The 18,453-nt window shown below is 36.5% G+C and overlaps 1 protein-coding gene across 1 annotated transcript; it reads right to left on the bottom strand.

The window, feature by feature from the left end:
• Positions 1-8,897: 8,897 nt before the first annotated feature.
• Positions 8,898-12,210, bottom strand: tbxta (T-box transcription factor Ta). The gene is made up of 8 exons (XM_056264836.1): positions 11,924-12,210; positions 11,283-11,547; positions 10,972-11,106; positions 10,801-10,862; positions 10,623-10,684; positions 10,357-10,530; positions 9,253-9,376; positions 8,898-9,162 (listed from the first exon to the last, which is right to left on the bottom strand). The coding sequence occupies exons 1-8, from the start codon at positions 12,106-12,108 to the stop codon at positions 8,898-8,900; spliced, it is 1,272 nt and encodes a 423-aa protein (XP_056120811.1). The 5' UTR covers positions 12,109-12,210.
• Between the last annotated feature and the right edge of the window lie 6,243 nt (positions 12,211-18,453).

The following is an 18,453-nucleotide window of genomic DNA, read 5'->3' on the forward strand; positions in this document are numbered from 1 at the left end:
GTATGTTCAGTATATTTATTATAATTAAAGATTTGATTACTTTAAAATTAAACTTTAAAACAATTTATTTTATTTATAAATCTTTTACCTATATCCTGATCTACTTTACTGTTAGATAAAACAGTATGTCATGGGCTGCGTTCACAGTACCCGTAAAAAGTACCCGGATGACCTACATCCGGCGAGATTCTGAAGTGTGCCTAGTACGATGGACACTTTACTATCCCATGAGGCCACGGGAGAGGATTTGTGAATGACCGTGAAGCGACGCAACTGACGCTGGTAGGTCACGTGATAATGAAAACATGGTGAATGTAGCATGTCCAGATTACATTCATACTATAGATCATACTTTTTTTGCTGTCGTGAAGTAATTGTTAAAAACAAGTAGGCTACCTACTCGAGAATATGGCTGTGTCCGAAATCATATGCTCTCTTGAGAAGGTTCTTATTTTGAGAAGAATTTAAGAATATTGTGAATAATCACTTCATGACCACTAAAAAAAACTATTCTATATAGTATGAACATGTAATCTGGAAGTACTACATTCAAGATGTTGTCATTATCACGTGATGTCACTTCACTGTCATTCACAAATCCTCTCCCATGGCCTCATGTGATAGTAAAGTGTTCATCACATTCACACTTCAGAATCTCACTGAAGGTAGTAGGTCATCCGGGTACTTTTTGCCTACTCTTTTATGAGTACTGTAATATTCGAACATACTACTTTTGTCACGTACTGTTTTTCACCTACTATATAGTAGGGAAGTATGCGATTTCGGATGCAGGCAGCCATGGTGCAGACACAAGGGGTCAGTGTTGACAAAAGATCGTTGAGACAGTGGTTTTAAATACTGGCTGTTTTTGTGGGAGCTGCAAATTGTTTTTCCTCTCCTGGCCATCAGGTGGCGGCAATTTGTAAGGTGGGTTGAAAACGTGAGGGTTCCTCTCGTTTTCAACCTTACACAAATTTTACCATGGTGATTATTGTTACCACTGAAACATATCATACTTACTACAGTTGTTACTGCTGTAAAATAAAAATAATTTAATTTAATTTTTATTGATTTTAATCATGGTGGCTAGTAAATTACTGTACTGTGTTGAAACAGAGACCCAGAGACCCTTAGACTAAAAAATAATAGTAATTCCAGATGAATCTATTGTTTTCCCATCATTTCCTTTAAACAGTTCCTCTGACATATATTTAAACCCAGTACAGTAGGAAGATATTAATCATCCTTTTTTACACCAGAAAGAAGACAAGCATTATTCTCCACACTAAAAGTCTTTCTGTTTGGGATCACTTTGGCCCTAGCAATATGAGAAACTTAACATGAAAAAATGTCATGTTTGGGACCTTCTTCTTTAGAACCAGTTTGTTCTTTAGAATAGTCTGATGGGTGTTATCCCATTTTTTATGTCATATATTTTGTATGCAGTTTTTATTTATTTCATTTTAAATGTATTCAATCATGTATTTCAAATATCCATTTCTTTAGAGCAGAACAACAGATCAGACCCTCCTCTGACATCCTGGCTATCACATTGAAGTTATTCCTCACCCAGGCTTGATTGTATATTTTGTATCACTGCTAATGGTTTGGAGCCGAGTGTGCAGTTTGTTAACAACTCTCTTGGACATCGTGCGACTGTCTATAGCTTTAGTGGCGGCCTTCATCATGATGGTGAGAGTGTCAGTTACCATCTTACTCGAGCCTGTCAGTTGCATTAGCTCGTGCAAACTAGCAAGTGTTTGTTGTATGTGAAATGGCACATATGTTTCCTAAATCTTAATAGTAACTTTGCCTCTTGTAGGCAATTTCACAGCTCAGTCGTCAAAATGGTAGACAAACATTTGATGATGTTTAGCAAAAGCACAACATTTTATTAAAAATTTTTTGAAGCAGACCAATCATTTAGTGAACTATAGGCCTACTAATTTAGACAGTTTTGAATAACTTAAAACCGTTTTCATTATTCTCTTTTGTCCATAAACTGATTTATTATAGGCCTATGTTTCGCTTTATTTTTATTGTATCGGAGAAAAAACTGCTTTGACTTTTTAATAACGTTAATAGTTATTTTCCTAATGTATCTTTACAGCTTTTACAGCATTTATTAATGTTGTAAATATGTATAAATAAAGTATTGTTCATTGTTAATTCATATTTGACAATACATTCACAAAATGTATGTTTTTTACCGTGTGAAAGTTTAAAATGTATTAGTAGTAACATTTTAAATATTTTTGAACAATCAATTGTCATGCTTTAAAGTAGTTCGCTTATTTCGATGTGTTGACTTATATAATAAAACACATGTAAAGTACTTGATTATAACTGTAGTGTATTATTCGATTTAAAGTTAATATATTTTAAATGGACTAAATTGCTACTTCATTATTGCAAAATATATTTAAATATATGACATACACATTTAGATATAGAAATGACATATTATGTTTTAGTTTTCCATAAATGCTTGTGAGTACATTTGGCAGTGCACTTTAACCATATTTGAAAGCCAATAGAAGTAATTATGAAATTTCATATAAAAATGTCTTAATGTTCAGATAACTGCATTTAATATAAATGTACTTTTCAGGTACATGCTGAAAAGTGGTTAATGGATAATAGATGGATCATTACTATTCCATAAATATAATTTAGTTCAATAAAATCCCCTGAAGTTACAAAATATTAAATAAAAAACATCATTGAATTAAAATATAGTACATTCATTTCATTGACAGCCATGTGAGCAGAACTGGAGTGTTAAATTATATTATTTCTGTAATAAGTACTCTATTTAAAAGTGTGTTAAAGTGAAATAATTTAATGAGAAGTGTTTGAGTTTGTATTGAGATCTTTTGATTTTCTCAGGCAAAAAAAAAAAAAAAAAGCAGCCTAAAGCAAAGCTCTCCATTTAATCTCATTGCAGTCCAGGAGGATTGACAGAGATATTAAAGAGATCTGATTTGTGATTTTGAGAAAAGAGGTAAAGCTAGGCCACCTTCTGCATGATGCAGCGGTAATGTTTTCTCCCAGAACGCTCCGTCTCTGTCGGTGGGTGTAGTGTTGAGCTGGCCGGGGTGAAGACTCGGGACAGAGAGCTGGAGGTTGCTCAGCTGACAGCTATGTCTCACCCAGGTACGAGAATTTCTTCATTAGCGAAGGCACACAGACATCAGAGGGCGAAGTGGGTTTGTGTGGGGGTGAAAGGCAAGAGAGATGATGGGCAAACACAGCACCACGACGGGCCGCTCCAGACTTGATGACTTGTTTTTGGCAGCAGGGACCCATAACTCATCCTCAAGTCCTCGCATTCAGACTCACCATTATAACCCAAGTGTTTACCCAGTCATGCACTCACTCTGTACTGACTGCACCGATACCGGGAAATAGAAGATGCATTGGCATTGTTGATGGAAAACGAGGTCCCTATGGATAGACTGGAACACATGCTGCCATTCTCTCTATTCTGTTTCTTGGGGAAATCAATATTACATTAAAAACATGGATTGAAACTCATCACAAGCGGATTATTTTTTAATAATATTTACTTAAAATACTGCTACTATTTCAATATATAATATAAATCCTTAAACCAATCATTTTTTTCTCGACAGTTCATGTTTTCTGTTCCTATATACACTCACCTAAAGGATTATTAGGAACACCATACTAATACTGTGTTTGACCCCCTTTCGCCTTCAGAACTGCCTTAATTCTACGTGGCATTGATTCAGCAAGGTGCTGAAAGCATTCTTTAGAAATGTTGGCCCATATTGATAGGATAGCATCTTGCAGTTAATGGAGATTTGTGGGATGCACATCCAGGGCACGAAGCTCCCGTTCCACCACATCCCAAAGATGCTCTATTGGGTTGAGATCTGGTGACTGTGGAGGCCATTTTAGTACAGTGAACTCATTGCCATGTTCAAGAAACCAATTTGAAATGATTCGAGCTTTGTGACATGGTGCATTATCCTGCTGGAAGTAGCCATCAGAGGATGGGTACATGGTGGCTATAAAGGGATGGACATGGTCAGAAACAATGCTCAGGTAGGCCGTGGCATTTAAACGATGCCCAATTGGCACTAAGGGGCCTAAAGTGTGCCAAGAAAACATCCCCCACACCATTACACCACCACCAGCAGCCTGCACAGTGGTAACAAGGCATGATGGATCCATGTTCTCATTCTGTTTACGCCAAATTCTGACTCTACCATCTGAATGTCTCAACAGTGGGTGGTACCCGGTGGGGTCTTCTGCTGTTGTAGCCCATCCGCCTCAAGGTTGTGCGTGTTGTGGCTTCACAAATGCTTTGCTGCATACCTCGGTTGTAGCGAGTGGTTATTTCAGTCAAAGTTGCTCTTCTATCAGCTTGAATCAGTCGGCCCATTCTCCTCTGACCTCTAGCATCAACAAGGCATTTTCGCCCACAGGACTGCCGCATACTGGATGTTTTTCCCTTTTCACACCATTCTTTGTAAACCCTAGAAATGGTTGTGCGTGAAAATCCCAGTAACTGAGCAGATTGTGAAATACTCAGACCGGCCTGTCTGGCACCAACAACCATGCCATGCTCAAAGTTGCTTAAATCACCTTTCTTTCCCATTCTGACATTCAGTTTGGAGTTCAGGAGATTGTCTTGACCAGGACCACTCCCCTAAATGCATTGAAGCAACTGCCATGTGATTGGTTGATTAGATAATTGCATTAATGAGAAATTGAACAGGTGTTCCTAATAATCCTTTAGGTGAGTGTATATATACACTAACAGCAGCTATAAAATGTTGATGTCATACTTTAAGGTTAATTGAGCTAGAAAAACCTAACAAGTCGATTGGCTGCGTCCGAAATCTCATAGCCTACTCTCTTGTGAATTCTGACATACTACTTTTGTCACATACTGTTTTTCGCCTACTATAGGGAAGTATGCGATTTCAGATGCAGCCTCAGTTTTGATTTGGGATTGTTTGACATTTCTGTCCCCAGTTCTGTTCATGTTTGCTGCCCCCAGTATTGCTTTCCACCATATTAGTATATACTAATGGCAGCTTTAACAAATATTTTTCCTTTTTTTGAAGATCGTTTGACATTTTCTCGTCATATTCTTGGCCCACTCATTCAGATTTCATCCTGTTATGCCAAATTTAATAGGATGTGAATTCAATTACAAACTTTTAAAGTGAGTTTTTAATTGGGAAAATGCACTTATTACAATGCATTTATTTTCAACCTTCATAATGCATTCTTAGATCAGCATACGATTTTTGAATTTCCGGTGGAACATAAGCTTATAAAACTTGTGACGTAATGTAATGTTTTTCAACTAAAACAGTGAAATTTGTTCTAAACGACACCACATACACAAAAATAACACAAGTACAGAAGCCATCTCAGAGAATGACTTGTGCTAATGTATCATAAACACATAATTCTCAATATCCACTTTCTCATTAACATGCAATGTTAGCAGTGTTAACAAGCAAACTCAAGACTGGTGAGGTCCACATGGGTAAAGCGGGCACCAATGGAAAACAACAAATAGCACACTTCAGAACACAATGATCTCGTTTGTCCTCACAGTGAGGGGTCCTATAGGCCTTCCTTTCCTCACCTGTGTGCCGAGCACACTTTGAAGAGCGTATTTAAAAGACACACTTGCCAGGAAGACAGAGACCCAATGATGCTATTATTAACAAAGGATCAACACAGGCAGGCTGCCATATGTGTGTGTTTAGGATGTTATGAGTGTGCAGACAAAGAGCTCAGTCAGAGAGCTACAAATACTCGGAGAAGACTCGTCACTGATCAGATGCATTTAAAGAAACACCTGTGGTTGCTCTATAGGACACCTGTGTGAACTTGAGGAGAAATGACTTCATACCTTCACTAAAAACCACATGGACTCCAGTTAAAAGCTATTGCGACAATTGATCTGAAAATGTATGTTAGTTGTGAGACGCTAGCAGCATTTGAGGGCAGATGATGTTGGTTTGAAATAAGTGTCTGTATTTCATATTTACATTCATAATGCACATAAATGTGACTTACTACAATGGGTTAGTGCCGTCCTCACGATGGCGACCTCCCATTTATCGCATCCTCTAGCAAACAAGTCTTCCAATTTGTATGTTATCAAGCCAGATCTGTATGCCCACCCCATCCATCATTGTACATTTTTGACATTTTAAAGTCTAAATTAATATTTGCGTGATTCTCAGGATTTTTTAAACCCTCCTGATGCATTCAGGTCCGATTTGACCCGGAAGAGGTGCATAACATTTTTTTGAAAGCCATTGTTTTTAGTACAAAAATGAAACTTTGGATATGTGTTAAGACTCTCCAAATACAAATGTATTTATTTTTTCTTCAGATTTTTTAACATTGTAAAATGTTAGAGATTACCATTTAAACTAAATTGTCAGGATATACCTTCAAAACCTGTGCATTATGTGCAAGTGCTTTTACAACAGTCTGTTGCTTCTACAATGTACAAAGTGCTTTTCAGGGCTGCGTTCTGTGAGAGTTTGGACCTCCACACAGTACAGACAGAGATCTGTTTAGAAAGACGAACTTTCATGGGTTGTTCTCTTTGCTCTGGGAACACACACCGTGGCTGCTCTACCAGCTGCCTGTCACATTGCTCCTTCATTATTGTTTGCCTGTGTCCCCGTGACCCTCCAGGCTTCATTTACGCCCTAGTGTTGAGTGCTCAATCACGGCCCAGGCCGCAGATCTCCAGTGCTGTCAATGAGCAGTGACATCAGCAGCTATCAGTCACGCCACACACAGCTCATGCACAGAGCGTTTCATTTCATTTCATTAATGAGAGATCTTAATCCTGATTACCTGAGAAAACAAAGCTTTTAAAATAAGAATAAAATACTAATAGGCCTACCAATACACCACCATTACCACTACTACTACTAATAATAATAATAATTATTATTATTATTATTATCATGATTATTATTATTGCTATTTTTATCATTTAAACAAAGCTTTCAATAATAATAATACCAATACACTACCATTACCCACTACTAATTGTAAGAATAATTATAATAATAACTATTATTATTATTATTATTTATTCAAACAAAGCTTTAAATAATAATACCAATAAACTGCCATTACCACCACCACTACTACTAATAATAATAATTATTATTATTATTATAATTTAAACAAAGCTTTAAATAATAATAATAATAATACCAATACACTACCATCGCTACTACTACTACTACTTCTAATAATAATATAATTATTAATGTTGTTGTTGTTTATATTATTATTATTAATAGCTTTAATCATAAAAACTATAAAAGACCTCCAACAATATACATAAAAGAAGTATGGCACAAACATGAAAAGACAAATGTGTTAATAAGTAAACAAATCTTTAACAAAGTGTGCAACATTAATGTTAATGCAAAAAAATAGAACGTGTGTCTCTTTTAGAATATTAAATTATTGGGGGTTTTTTTAGGTTTTGCCATTTTAATTTTCTCATTGGTGTCAGGATCACATGCAATTTGTTATTGATTTTTTTCTTCTCTTATTTGAAATGTGTTGACCATGTGTCACACAGATCTGCAGATTCTAGCAAAGCGCTGTGAGAGATTGTGAAGCGCATCACATGCTCTGAATCTCTCTTCATTCAGTCATCTAAACTCACTACCTTTCCCTGAATTTAAGGATCATCTTCCACCTGCTGTTGCGCTCAAGATCAAGATGTTCAACAATACACATGAAATAATAGAACAGTAAGACTTTTTAAATGATTAGACATAATTGTGCACACAAAGACCTGAAAACCCTTATCAGATTATTCATGTATAATGTCTAATTTATGATACTTGCTCAAATGTGTTTTGAACAAGCAAATATTTAAAACCTCCCATTAATGCTGAACTGTTTCATAGGAAACAACCATTAACAACAATGATCAATTAGGACGTTATTGTTATTAAGAAATATGTTTTGTTAGCTGTTAAATTTGAATCATTTACATTTGGGTTGTTTATTGAAGAACTTCAATGAACTGTTTTTTTGTTTTTTTCAGTGTTCATTTTTGTTCACATTCACTTTCTTAAAATGATCAATTGATATTCTGATAATAGCAGTGTTATTTTTTGTTCCTTACAATATCAAGATCTGTACATAAAGTCCCTCGAACAAACCAAATGTTAATAATACGACAAGTCTTTTTTTTTTTAAATACAAGGTAAATAAAGACCACTGGCAAGTGTCTGACAGAAGAAAAAAAAAGAAATTTAATTTATTATTAAAATGACATAAATAAAACTCACAAAGAGTCCAACAAATACAAATAGATAGGTATGTACAAATGATTTCTCTATAGGACGGAATGCAGACATAACTACAGGGTCACTTGTTTTTTCAACCGTTTTCACCATTTCAAACTAAACAGCAAAGTCTGTCTTTCTCTCGTTCTACAGAAAGCACATGTAAGACTGTTACAGTTATATACTGTAATACAATGAAAATGGTCGTTAATTTCTATTTATTTACACACATATACATTTTAGTGAGTCAACAGCACGATTTGGTCTTATTAATATTTTATATAATATTATTAAGAATAAACAAAATAATTGGCCCCATTTTATGGCGGATGTCTGAAATTCCCATGATGGCTTTTGTAAATATAGATACTCTATGATTAAGTGATTGTCTCTTATCAGCTCTAGATTGTGATACTCGCAAGATGTGAATTTCAAAATGGACCCGTTTTCTGATTGTCGAAACGGCGAGAAGCTCTTCTAGATTCCCTCTGGAAGTAGGCCAGCCTTTGTAGGATGTCCCATACTGCACCATCAGTCACAGAGTCTCAGATGGGTTTGATCTGGAACTCAGTAGCTCTGTGCCACAGGAGCCCAGGACGCTGTAAGCCTGGCGATGGAGCTCTCAAACTGGGCATCTCCCACGCCAACCTCGCTTAAGCCCGGATCATACATCGAGGAGGGAGAGGACACCGGCAGAGAAGAGGTCAGCCCAGAGTAGGACACCGAAGAGCCGCGCAGGAACTGAGACGTCAGGCCGCCGGTGATGGACCCCGATGCTGAGCCCGACGGGGTGAGGGTCGTCCCCGCAACGGACCACAAGCTTGGGTACTGGCTGTAACGCAGAAAGTACATGGTTAGTCAGTGAATCCATGGGTCAGTCATTGTTATTAATACAAACAAATAATGTGTAGAAAGTCCCGACCTGGTGTTAGATGTAGTGTTGGTGGTGTGGGCCAGGGTGCCCATGCCGCTAGAGTTGGGTATCTGCAGGGCTGACCAGCTGTCGTGAGAAGCAAGACTTCCTGAAGAGTTGTCCATGTAGTTGTCTAAAAGCAAAATACAAGTAAAGGAAATAATAAATGGAAGGGAATCCAATGAAACACACTTTCAACTGCTATGAATGACAATGTTACTGTGCTAAAATGGACTTGGTTTTAACTATAAAGGTTTACAGTCTGCAATTTCTTTTTTTTTTTTTTAACTGCACACCCTCAGAAACCATTGCCTTGATCAATACAGTCAAAGTGTACTGTGTACTTATATTTACAAAAAAGTATATGGTTGCACTTTATATTACAGTGTCATTGTTACACGTTACATGGAGTTACTGTAGTAACGACTATAAATTATGCATAATTACATGCAATTAACCCTAAACCATATCCTCATCCTAACCCTATAGTAAGTACATGTAGTTAATTATTATTACTCAGTACTTAAATGTATAATTACACTGTAATACTGACAGTCCTTGTTACATGTACTTACCATAGTAATAACAGTAAATTATGCATAATTACATGTTACTAACCCTCAACCAAATCCTAATCCTACCCTAACACTATATTAAGTGCATGTAGTTGCTTAATATAAATCAGTACTAAAATATATAATTACACTGTAACAATGACACCTTAAAATAAAGTGTAACCAACTAAAGTAACCAAGAATATACAGTATATCTGCATGTAATTACAGTAATTAATTTCTGTAATTGCATCTAGAATTACACTGTTGACCCTTTCCTTACACCTTAACCCACCCTTAAACCACCAAACCTGTCCCTAACTTTACCCGTATCCCACCTCAATAGCAGAAAAACATAAACACAATAAGTACATTGTACCTACAATTTAAAAAAAAAAAATTGTATGTAAGTACTAGGTAGATAAGGGGACCTAATATAAAGTGTGACCAGACCATTCCCGTATATGTTTTTTTCCCTTCATATAAAATAATGTATGTAAACACAAGCATGCCAATAAAGTACTTTAAGCTGAGTTGAACTGAATGTATTTGCTCTTACTGCTGGTAGTGCTGCGGTGGGGGTAATGGCTGGGATACGGGGCAGCTCTGTGGTTCCTCAGGCTGGAGTATCTCTCACAGTACGAGCCAGAGGAGTGAACAGGGGCCCCACTGAACTGAGGAGGGCTGCTGCTGGGGCCCATAGGGCCGTTACTGGGCAGGAACCAGCCACCAACTGTTGGAGGGAGACACAAATGTTAAATATACTATAAGACACTGTTTGAGGGGAAGATTTAGTATAGTTCATTTGAGTGTTGGTTCACTTACGCTGTGAGTATCCAGATTGCTGATTGTCAGTGCTGTGGTCTGGGATGTCCTTGTGGTCACTTCTGTTGACATGACAACAAAATTTCAGTTGTAATCACTATACATCAATTATCAAAACGGGGTTACAGAATGGCTTTTAAAGAGAAATTACGTTTAGTAATTGTGTTTTTTCTTATACCTTTCTTTGGCATCCAGGAATGCTTTGGCAAATGGGTTGTGCTTGATCTTCAGAGCTGTGATCTGAAAATAATTAAGGATTAGAGCTAATGAAAATGGAGGAAAATGTTTGATTAATGCAACATTATGAAGGTCGAGGACACATCTCAGGCGTCATTTATCAAAAACTCACCTCTTCGTTCTGATAAGCTGTGACTGCAATAAACTGGGTCTCAGGAAAAGACTGACTGCTGATCATTTTCTGAATCCCGCCGACTTTCACTATGTGAATACGGGGTTCGTATTTGTGCAAAGAGTTCAACATAATCTAAAAAAGAAGAAAAATATTGGTTATGAAATGTAGATGTTGAATATTCATAATTGTTTTTTAAATGATATTTGAAATATTTAACTCAAAAACTGTATGCTTTTACTGTAAACTTTTTACAGTACATTTAGGCTACTTATTTCACCACCGAGATCTAAAGAGTTCCTTTAGGCTACCTGTCCTCCTCCATTGAGTTTATTGGAGAGTTTGACTTTGCTGAAAGAGACGGGCGCTTTCATCCAGTGCGCGCCGAAGTTGGGTGAGTCTGGATGGATGTAGACGCAGCTCGGACTCTGAGGTTCGGGTTTTCCACCTGGCACCCATTCGCCGTTCACATATTTCCACCGGTTATTATCGGCCGCCACGAAGTCCAGCAGCACCGAGTACATTGCGTTGGGGTCGAGGCCGGAGACACTGGCTCTGAGCACCGGAAACATTCGCCTAGAAGACGAGACAAAGATTTGTCAAAAACATTTTAATAGCATTCAAACTGAATGACCTCGACAAGAATAATTATGATCGCGACAAAAGTAGAACGCTAATAAACGATCGAGTCGTAAGACACGCTCCTGGAACTTTTTTTTAGCGATGACTGACAGAAGACTTATAGTGTAGGCTAACCTAGCCTAACTTAAAAAATATATATAAAAAAAAAAAGTAAAAATTTAGCGTGGACAATTTTCGTGCTTTTTACGTTAGATTTGGGAGTAGGCTACTGATTTAAAAAAAAAAAAAAAAAAAAACCTTTGCAAAAATGTTTTAGGCTATAATGCTATTGAGAGCGTTTAGTTTTAACTGTTGTCAAATCTCAACATACCTTCCAGTCTTAGTGACAATCATTTCATTTGTGAGTTCTTTAAATTTGGTCCACAACTCCGCGTCATCAAGGGAAAGTTTAATATCCCGCTCGGACGCGTCGCCTTTCTCGCTGCCCTTCTGAAACTCGCTCTCCACTGCGCTCAGGAGGTGATCCAGGCGCTGATCGGGACTTGAGGAAGACATATTTCCGATAAAATAGACCTTGAGTTAAGTCCGAAATCACCAAATCCCAGTAGGTTGCGATGCTTTGACAGCACGTCTTAAACTGCCCTTTTAACGCGCCCAGAGCCTTTTTAAAGGCCCGATACTGAGCCCCTGCTGTTACGGGGCGTGACCCGGAGCGCGAGACCAGGCCCATCGCGCCCTAATAGCGCCCGATAATTTGTCGCCACAAAACGGAAAGTATTCTTGACATAGGCTACATAGTGGCACATTACAAAGTGTTAAAGTGCTTGAAAGTTTACAGTCACTGAAAAACGTTTAAGATATTAAGATAGCCTAGCTACAGGCCATTGTGTAAATAATAATAATAATGAAATAAAAAGAAAAACATGACATCATTAGAAAACTATGCACAACTTAAGCTATTATATTGGACTATAATAATTAATTAATTTCATGTTTTTGAATAATAGTCTAGTCTGCAACTTCTTTAGCTTTTTATTTAGACTGCACACTTTTAGCCTACTTGTTCTGCATTTATATTTTTGACTATTATTAATATGAAATAGCCTATTTTAAATGCATTTCTTATTTTTATGTATATATGTTGGCTAGTATTATTATTATAATTATTTTAATTGAAACATTGACCAAAATGCTCATTTTATAAGAACATCGGATTAGGCTATCGTGGAATGATAGGCTATAGCCTAAATCTTTTCCTTTTCGCGAACTCGCCTTTGAAACAAAAGAAGGAAGAGAGACAGTGTCTGCTCCCTCGGTGCCTTTGAACTCAGCTGTATATTTGCGAATAATGCTAATCTTTTGTTGTCCCAGATACACATGTGAGAAAGCTCGTGTTTACTGGGACGGGCCATTAGGATGCGGCCATTGACGCGTCCTGCGCCAGTGCTCGACTGAAGTGTGGATGGCCCAAAGGTGATATGTGTGAATTCCCTTAATCCAGCATGACTCCAGCCAGATAATTGTCCTACAGCAATATCTGGGATATTTATGCGCTGCTTTTCGACCTGAATTCTATAGGCTACAGCTGGAAGTTTTTATTCTTTGTTTAAAATAATAAACAAACATAAAAAAAATATTTTCTTCTTATGAGTATTTCAATATTTAGGCTACATTAAACCGTAAATGCAACTGTAACAATAACGTTGTTTTTAAAATTGGATAGGCCTATTGTTTACTTCGTGCCAGTTTTAATTTAAATTAGTCTATTCTATAAACATGACATCAGTCAGTCAACAAGTGTAGTGCGTTTATATTAGGCTAGGGTACTTGACATGAGAAGTTGAGCAATGACAGCAGTTCCTTGTCACAAACATGTTATACTTTATCTAAACCTATGTAAACAATTTAAACAGTCCTATTCTTTTGTAATTGAGAGTTATGTTTATATATAAATCAAGCTTTTATTGACATAAATTTGCAATTCGTACGAATTTTACGAGCTGGCGAATTCGAACGAATTCATACGACCTCACTCGTACAAATTCATACGACCTCACTCGTACAAATTCATACGATTTTTCCTGATTCGTACATATTTCACGAGTTACCAAATTCGTATGAATTCGTACGAATGACCTACCCCTGACCCCGCCCCTAAACCTACCCGTCACGTGGGTTTAGACAAATCGTACGAATTCATACGAGTGAGGTCGTACGAATTCGTACGAATTAGCCACCTTTTAATCACTCGTACGAATTCGTACGAATTGGTCGTGAGATAGCGCCGTTGGTAATACTCCTAATAAAATGAATGTCATGTATCAGGGCCATTATAGTGAACTGCAATAAAAAGGTGTCTAAAATACATATTTAACCAAACATCTTGTTGGAGAATTTTATTTTATTATGGACTCCAGCATGTAACTAAGAATGAAAACTTTAATTCACCATATTTCAGTGAAAACTGTGGCAGTTTCTTTTTTAAACACCATCAAGCTTCCCCTGTTTATATTGTCTCATTTTCTCAGCTTATTATTTTTACATGATCTAAGATGGTAAGCATTGAGTTTAAAAGAGCTCTGTGAATCAGAGTGGCAGGGGCGCCGCTAAGGGGGGAAAAGTTAGGACGATTCTAAGGGCCCACACACTTTTAGGGGCCCCAGAAATCGATTTTATTAATTGAACGGGTGCAGCAGTACCTATTTTTTCATGGGGCCCAAAATCCCTGGCCGCACCCCTGAGAGTCTGACGCACTTGGAGTTGATGATAGAGGATGTTGATGAAGTCCGCACTTCTCAGGGCCCATAAATGTGAAGGGCCCTCACACCTTTCCACTGCTTAGATTCAGCTGATTTACAGAGCAACAAACAGCCTGTCATCAGTCACATCAAGCTCACACACACACACACAGAGAATAAACCCGGTTAACATGTTATCACATGAAAGTACATGAAAGTACAGTTTTTAAATTAAAAGACAAACATTATTTGCAGTGGCTGGAATTTTGTTTTTCATTTTCTTTGCGTTTTCCATACATACAGATCGTGTGCATGCGGATGGAGGTTTTGTGCGAGCGATGAAGGGGTTAAGAGAGGCTGCCTCTCTCTGGCATAAGGACACTCTCACCTCGGTGAGAAATATTACAGAGGACTGGTGCTCCACAAAAGGACAGTTATAAGAGAAGATGCATATTTTCCACACTTCTCCTCTCCGGCCTAAATCAGTAAACAGGGGAATCGGATGAGTCAGTCTTTGGAAAATAAAGGAGACAAGATACACACAGACACAAGTTTCTATGTTTTATGGGGACTTTCCATAGACAAAATGATTTTTATACTGTACAAACTGTATATTCTATCCCCTTAGACTAACTCTACCCCTAAACCTATACCTATCACAGAAAACTCTCTGCATTTTTACATTTTCAAAAAAACATCAGTCTATGATTTATAAGCTGTTTTCCTCGTGGGGACTTAGTAGACTCTTTTATAACTTTATAAATGTCCTTCTTGATCAATTTAACAATTTACTGAACCCAGTTTATATTACGTTCGTATACAATATATATAGTATATTCAAACAAATGTATGCTTACATAACAAATACAATATATATATTTCTTTTTTTTTCTCACTGTTTGAGATACAAACAATATGTACATATAGTTTTAACTTTTTAATATTGTGTATCTGTCCATTGTGTCATAATACACAACAAAGTGTTATGTGATCTCTGGAGAAAGTCAAGCTCCAAAATTGACTGATATTTTTTTTAATGAAGTATTATGTTAATCATCATCACTTAATCATGTTAGCCTCAATGATGTGTTAATCATTTCAGTTCTGTTATGATTGCCCCTCTCAACATTTTTGGCAGCAACTTGGATTTTTCTTGAGCAATTTTCTTTCACATCACATCTATCACATCAACCATGTCGAATTAAATTTCAGTTTTGAAGTAAAGAGCAACTGACACGAGTGCATGCAAGATGCAAGCATCAATAAAATCAAAATTTGAAAATAAAATCTGCTCGGTTTATTTACTTTCCAGTTTGAAACTAGATAGATTTGGGTTTCTTCAGCACAGCTGTCGTTGTATGTGAAGTGGCTTTAAAACAGAAGACAGACTGAAGGACAGTGCGTGTGTGTGTGTGTGTGTGTGTGTGTGTGTGTGTGGAGAGAGTTTACAGTACTGCCGTCCACACAGACACACTCCCCCCGCTCTCAGCCAGATGTGGATTGAGTCTCGAGATGCGTCTGTCACTGCTGCGTTTCCACTTCAAGTTCAGGAAATCTAAACTTTCCTCTCCTAATCACCCTGCCCTTTGAAAAGGATAAAAAAGACTGGAGGGACGGTAATTGTTCCCCTCTCTCTCGGCCCCCCCTCCCCGCAATAGACATCAGACCTTTTGGATGCTAATGAGAGAGGGAGAGAAGATGGTATTGCTTCAGAAGCTTCTGATGAACTTTATCCTGTGGGACACAGTGAGGTGAGAGCTGAAGAAACAAACAGCCAGCAGAGAAGGTGGTGCGAGGAAATCATAGAGGAGAGAGAGTTGCTCTAAGCCACTCTCATCAGGAATATGAAATTACATGTTTGTTTGTTTTTGGTTTTTGTTGTTTTCTTTTCAGTTTGACAGTTAAACACTGAAAACGCTTCCTTCCACATTACCAAACATTCTTGATGACGGTGATTTCAGATGTGCACTAATGCCCAATTTCAACAGTACTCGTCTATAATTTAGGTATAAGTTATAATAGAAATTAATATTTACACACTGTTTAGAAGTATAGGGGGTCAATAAGATTTTTTGAATATATGCTCACAATAGCTATTTGATCAAAATTACAGTAAAAACGGTAATATTATTTATTTATTTTATTTCCAACAACAACAAAAAGATACAAATAAAATTAAATATAAAAAATAAATAAATTAATAAATTAAAATGTATTCCTGTGATGTCAAAGCTGAATTTTCAGTATCATTACTCCAGTCTTCAGTGTCACATGATCCTTCAGAAATCATTCTAATATATGCTCAAGAAACATTTCGTCTTATTATTAATGTTTAAAACAGTTGTGCTGTTTCAAATTTTGTGTGGGAACCATGATACACTCTTTTTTTCAGGATTCTTTGATGAACAGAAAGTTCAGCAAAAGAACAGCATTTATTTGGAATAGAAATATTTTGTAACATTAAAAAAATCACTTTGCATCAATTTAATGCACCCTTGCTTACACACCCCCAAAATGTTATGCTTTAGTCTATTTTACATTTTGTACACTATATACAATTTCATACATACATAATATAATGCAGCATGCATTACTTTTTCGGTAACACTTTACAACAATGTCTCATTTATTAACACATAAACTAACAATGAGCAATACATTTTAATAAAAATACAGCTGATCATTGTTTGTTCATGTTAGTTTAAAGTGCATTAACTAATGTTAACGAATACAATTTTAGTTTTTTTTTTAAATATGTACTAGGAAATGCTAGAATTAACATTAACTGAGATTAATACATATATTGTTCATTCTTAGTTCAAGTTAACTAATGAAACCTTACTGTGAAGTGTTACTACAATTGTATTATTTGTCACAGTTTTTTCTATTTTAAAAGCAAAATGTCTGATCCAGACCCCCAACAGTGAAGAATGCTTGTTTATCTGTGACAAGCTCTTTCACACTATGATAATAATAATACTATGTGATCAAAGTATTAATATTTTTACTATGACATGAACAAGTTACTCATAAAGTACGATCTGTGTAATGAAGACATCCTGATTTAGCCGAGTTAGATGCGTTCATGGGTCGACATATTTTGTTGATCCAATAACAACATTCCTGTCCGAAAAATAATCCCTAAACCTATCACTACCCATAAGTTATCCCTAAAATTCAGAGGAAAATGATAGGTGAATAATAACACTGATGTAGAAACCCAGGTTGTAAGCTTACAACTTCATATCTGAGTGTTTGATTGGAATGTTGTTCCAGGATCAACACAGATGTCGATCGAGGAACATGCGTTTGGTGAAAGCAGGTTCTGCGTGATGAAGCATCACAATGCTGAATGGTTAGGGAACCATTTTTTTTTTATGTCTAATATTAAAAAGAAAGCATGTTGGCATGGATACATGGCTCTCCATCTCACTTCAGTGTGAGCACACGGGTCAGGCAGAGAGGGTGACAACACACTGATTTACAGCACACTCCAAGGTCAGGTTGCCCAGCAACAAACACACAGTGATAACAACTCATTAGATCTTTTTACTCCTTTCAAAAGTTTGGCATTCAGACGGTTGTTGTTTTTTCTTCGTCATCTTGTAGCATAATGTAATAAATATGGAAAACAACAGCGTATAGAATCTGTCAGGCGCTTCAGATATATGATCTTTTCCCATCATGGGATCATTTTATGGATTTAGTTTTAATTAATTAATTTTGTTTTAATTATTATTATTTCTATTTAAGAATTAAATAGCTTGTAAACATACTTTATCACTAGAAAAAAAAACTATTAATCATGAAAGTATTATGCAATCATGTAAGACATTTCTCATTATATAGAACATTTTTGGCATAAAGGGTTATACAGTATATACACTGTAACAAAAAAAAAGTTGCTGCTTTAAATTTTTTAATACAATCAACTTGGATGTTTAAGTTATATCAACTTAAATTACATTAAACTGACTTAAAAATGAGTTGAATCTTGTATAACTTATAAAAAGAGGTTGACAATTGCTTAACTTATTTTGATGAGTTAAAGCAATGTAAAAACATATGTTGTCATATCATATACCTTTTTACAGTGTAGAAGACCATTGAGCCTTTTCTTTTTTTAAGAGATCAGAAAGTGTGCAGAACTGACTCCAGCATA

This window comes from Rhinichthys klamathensis, unplaced genomic scaffold (genome assembly GCF_029890125.1).
Source record: "Rhinichthys klamathensis goyatoka isolate OS25496 unplaced genomic scaffold, OSU_Roscu_1.1 h1tg000225l_1, whole genome shotgun sequence".
NCBI lineage: Eukaryota > Metazoa > Chordata > Actinopteri > Cypriniformes > Leuciscidae > Rhinichthys > Rhinichthys klamathensis.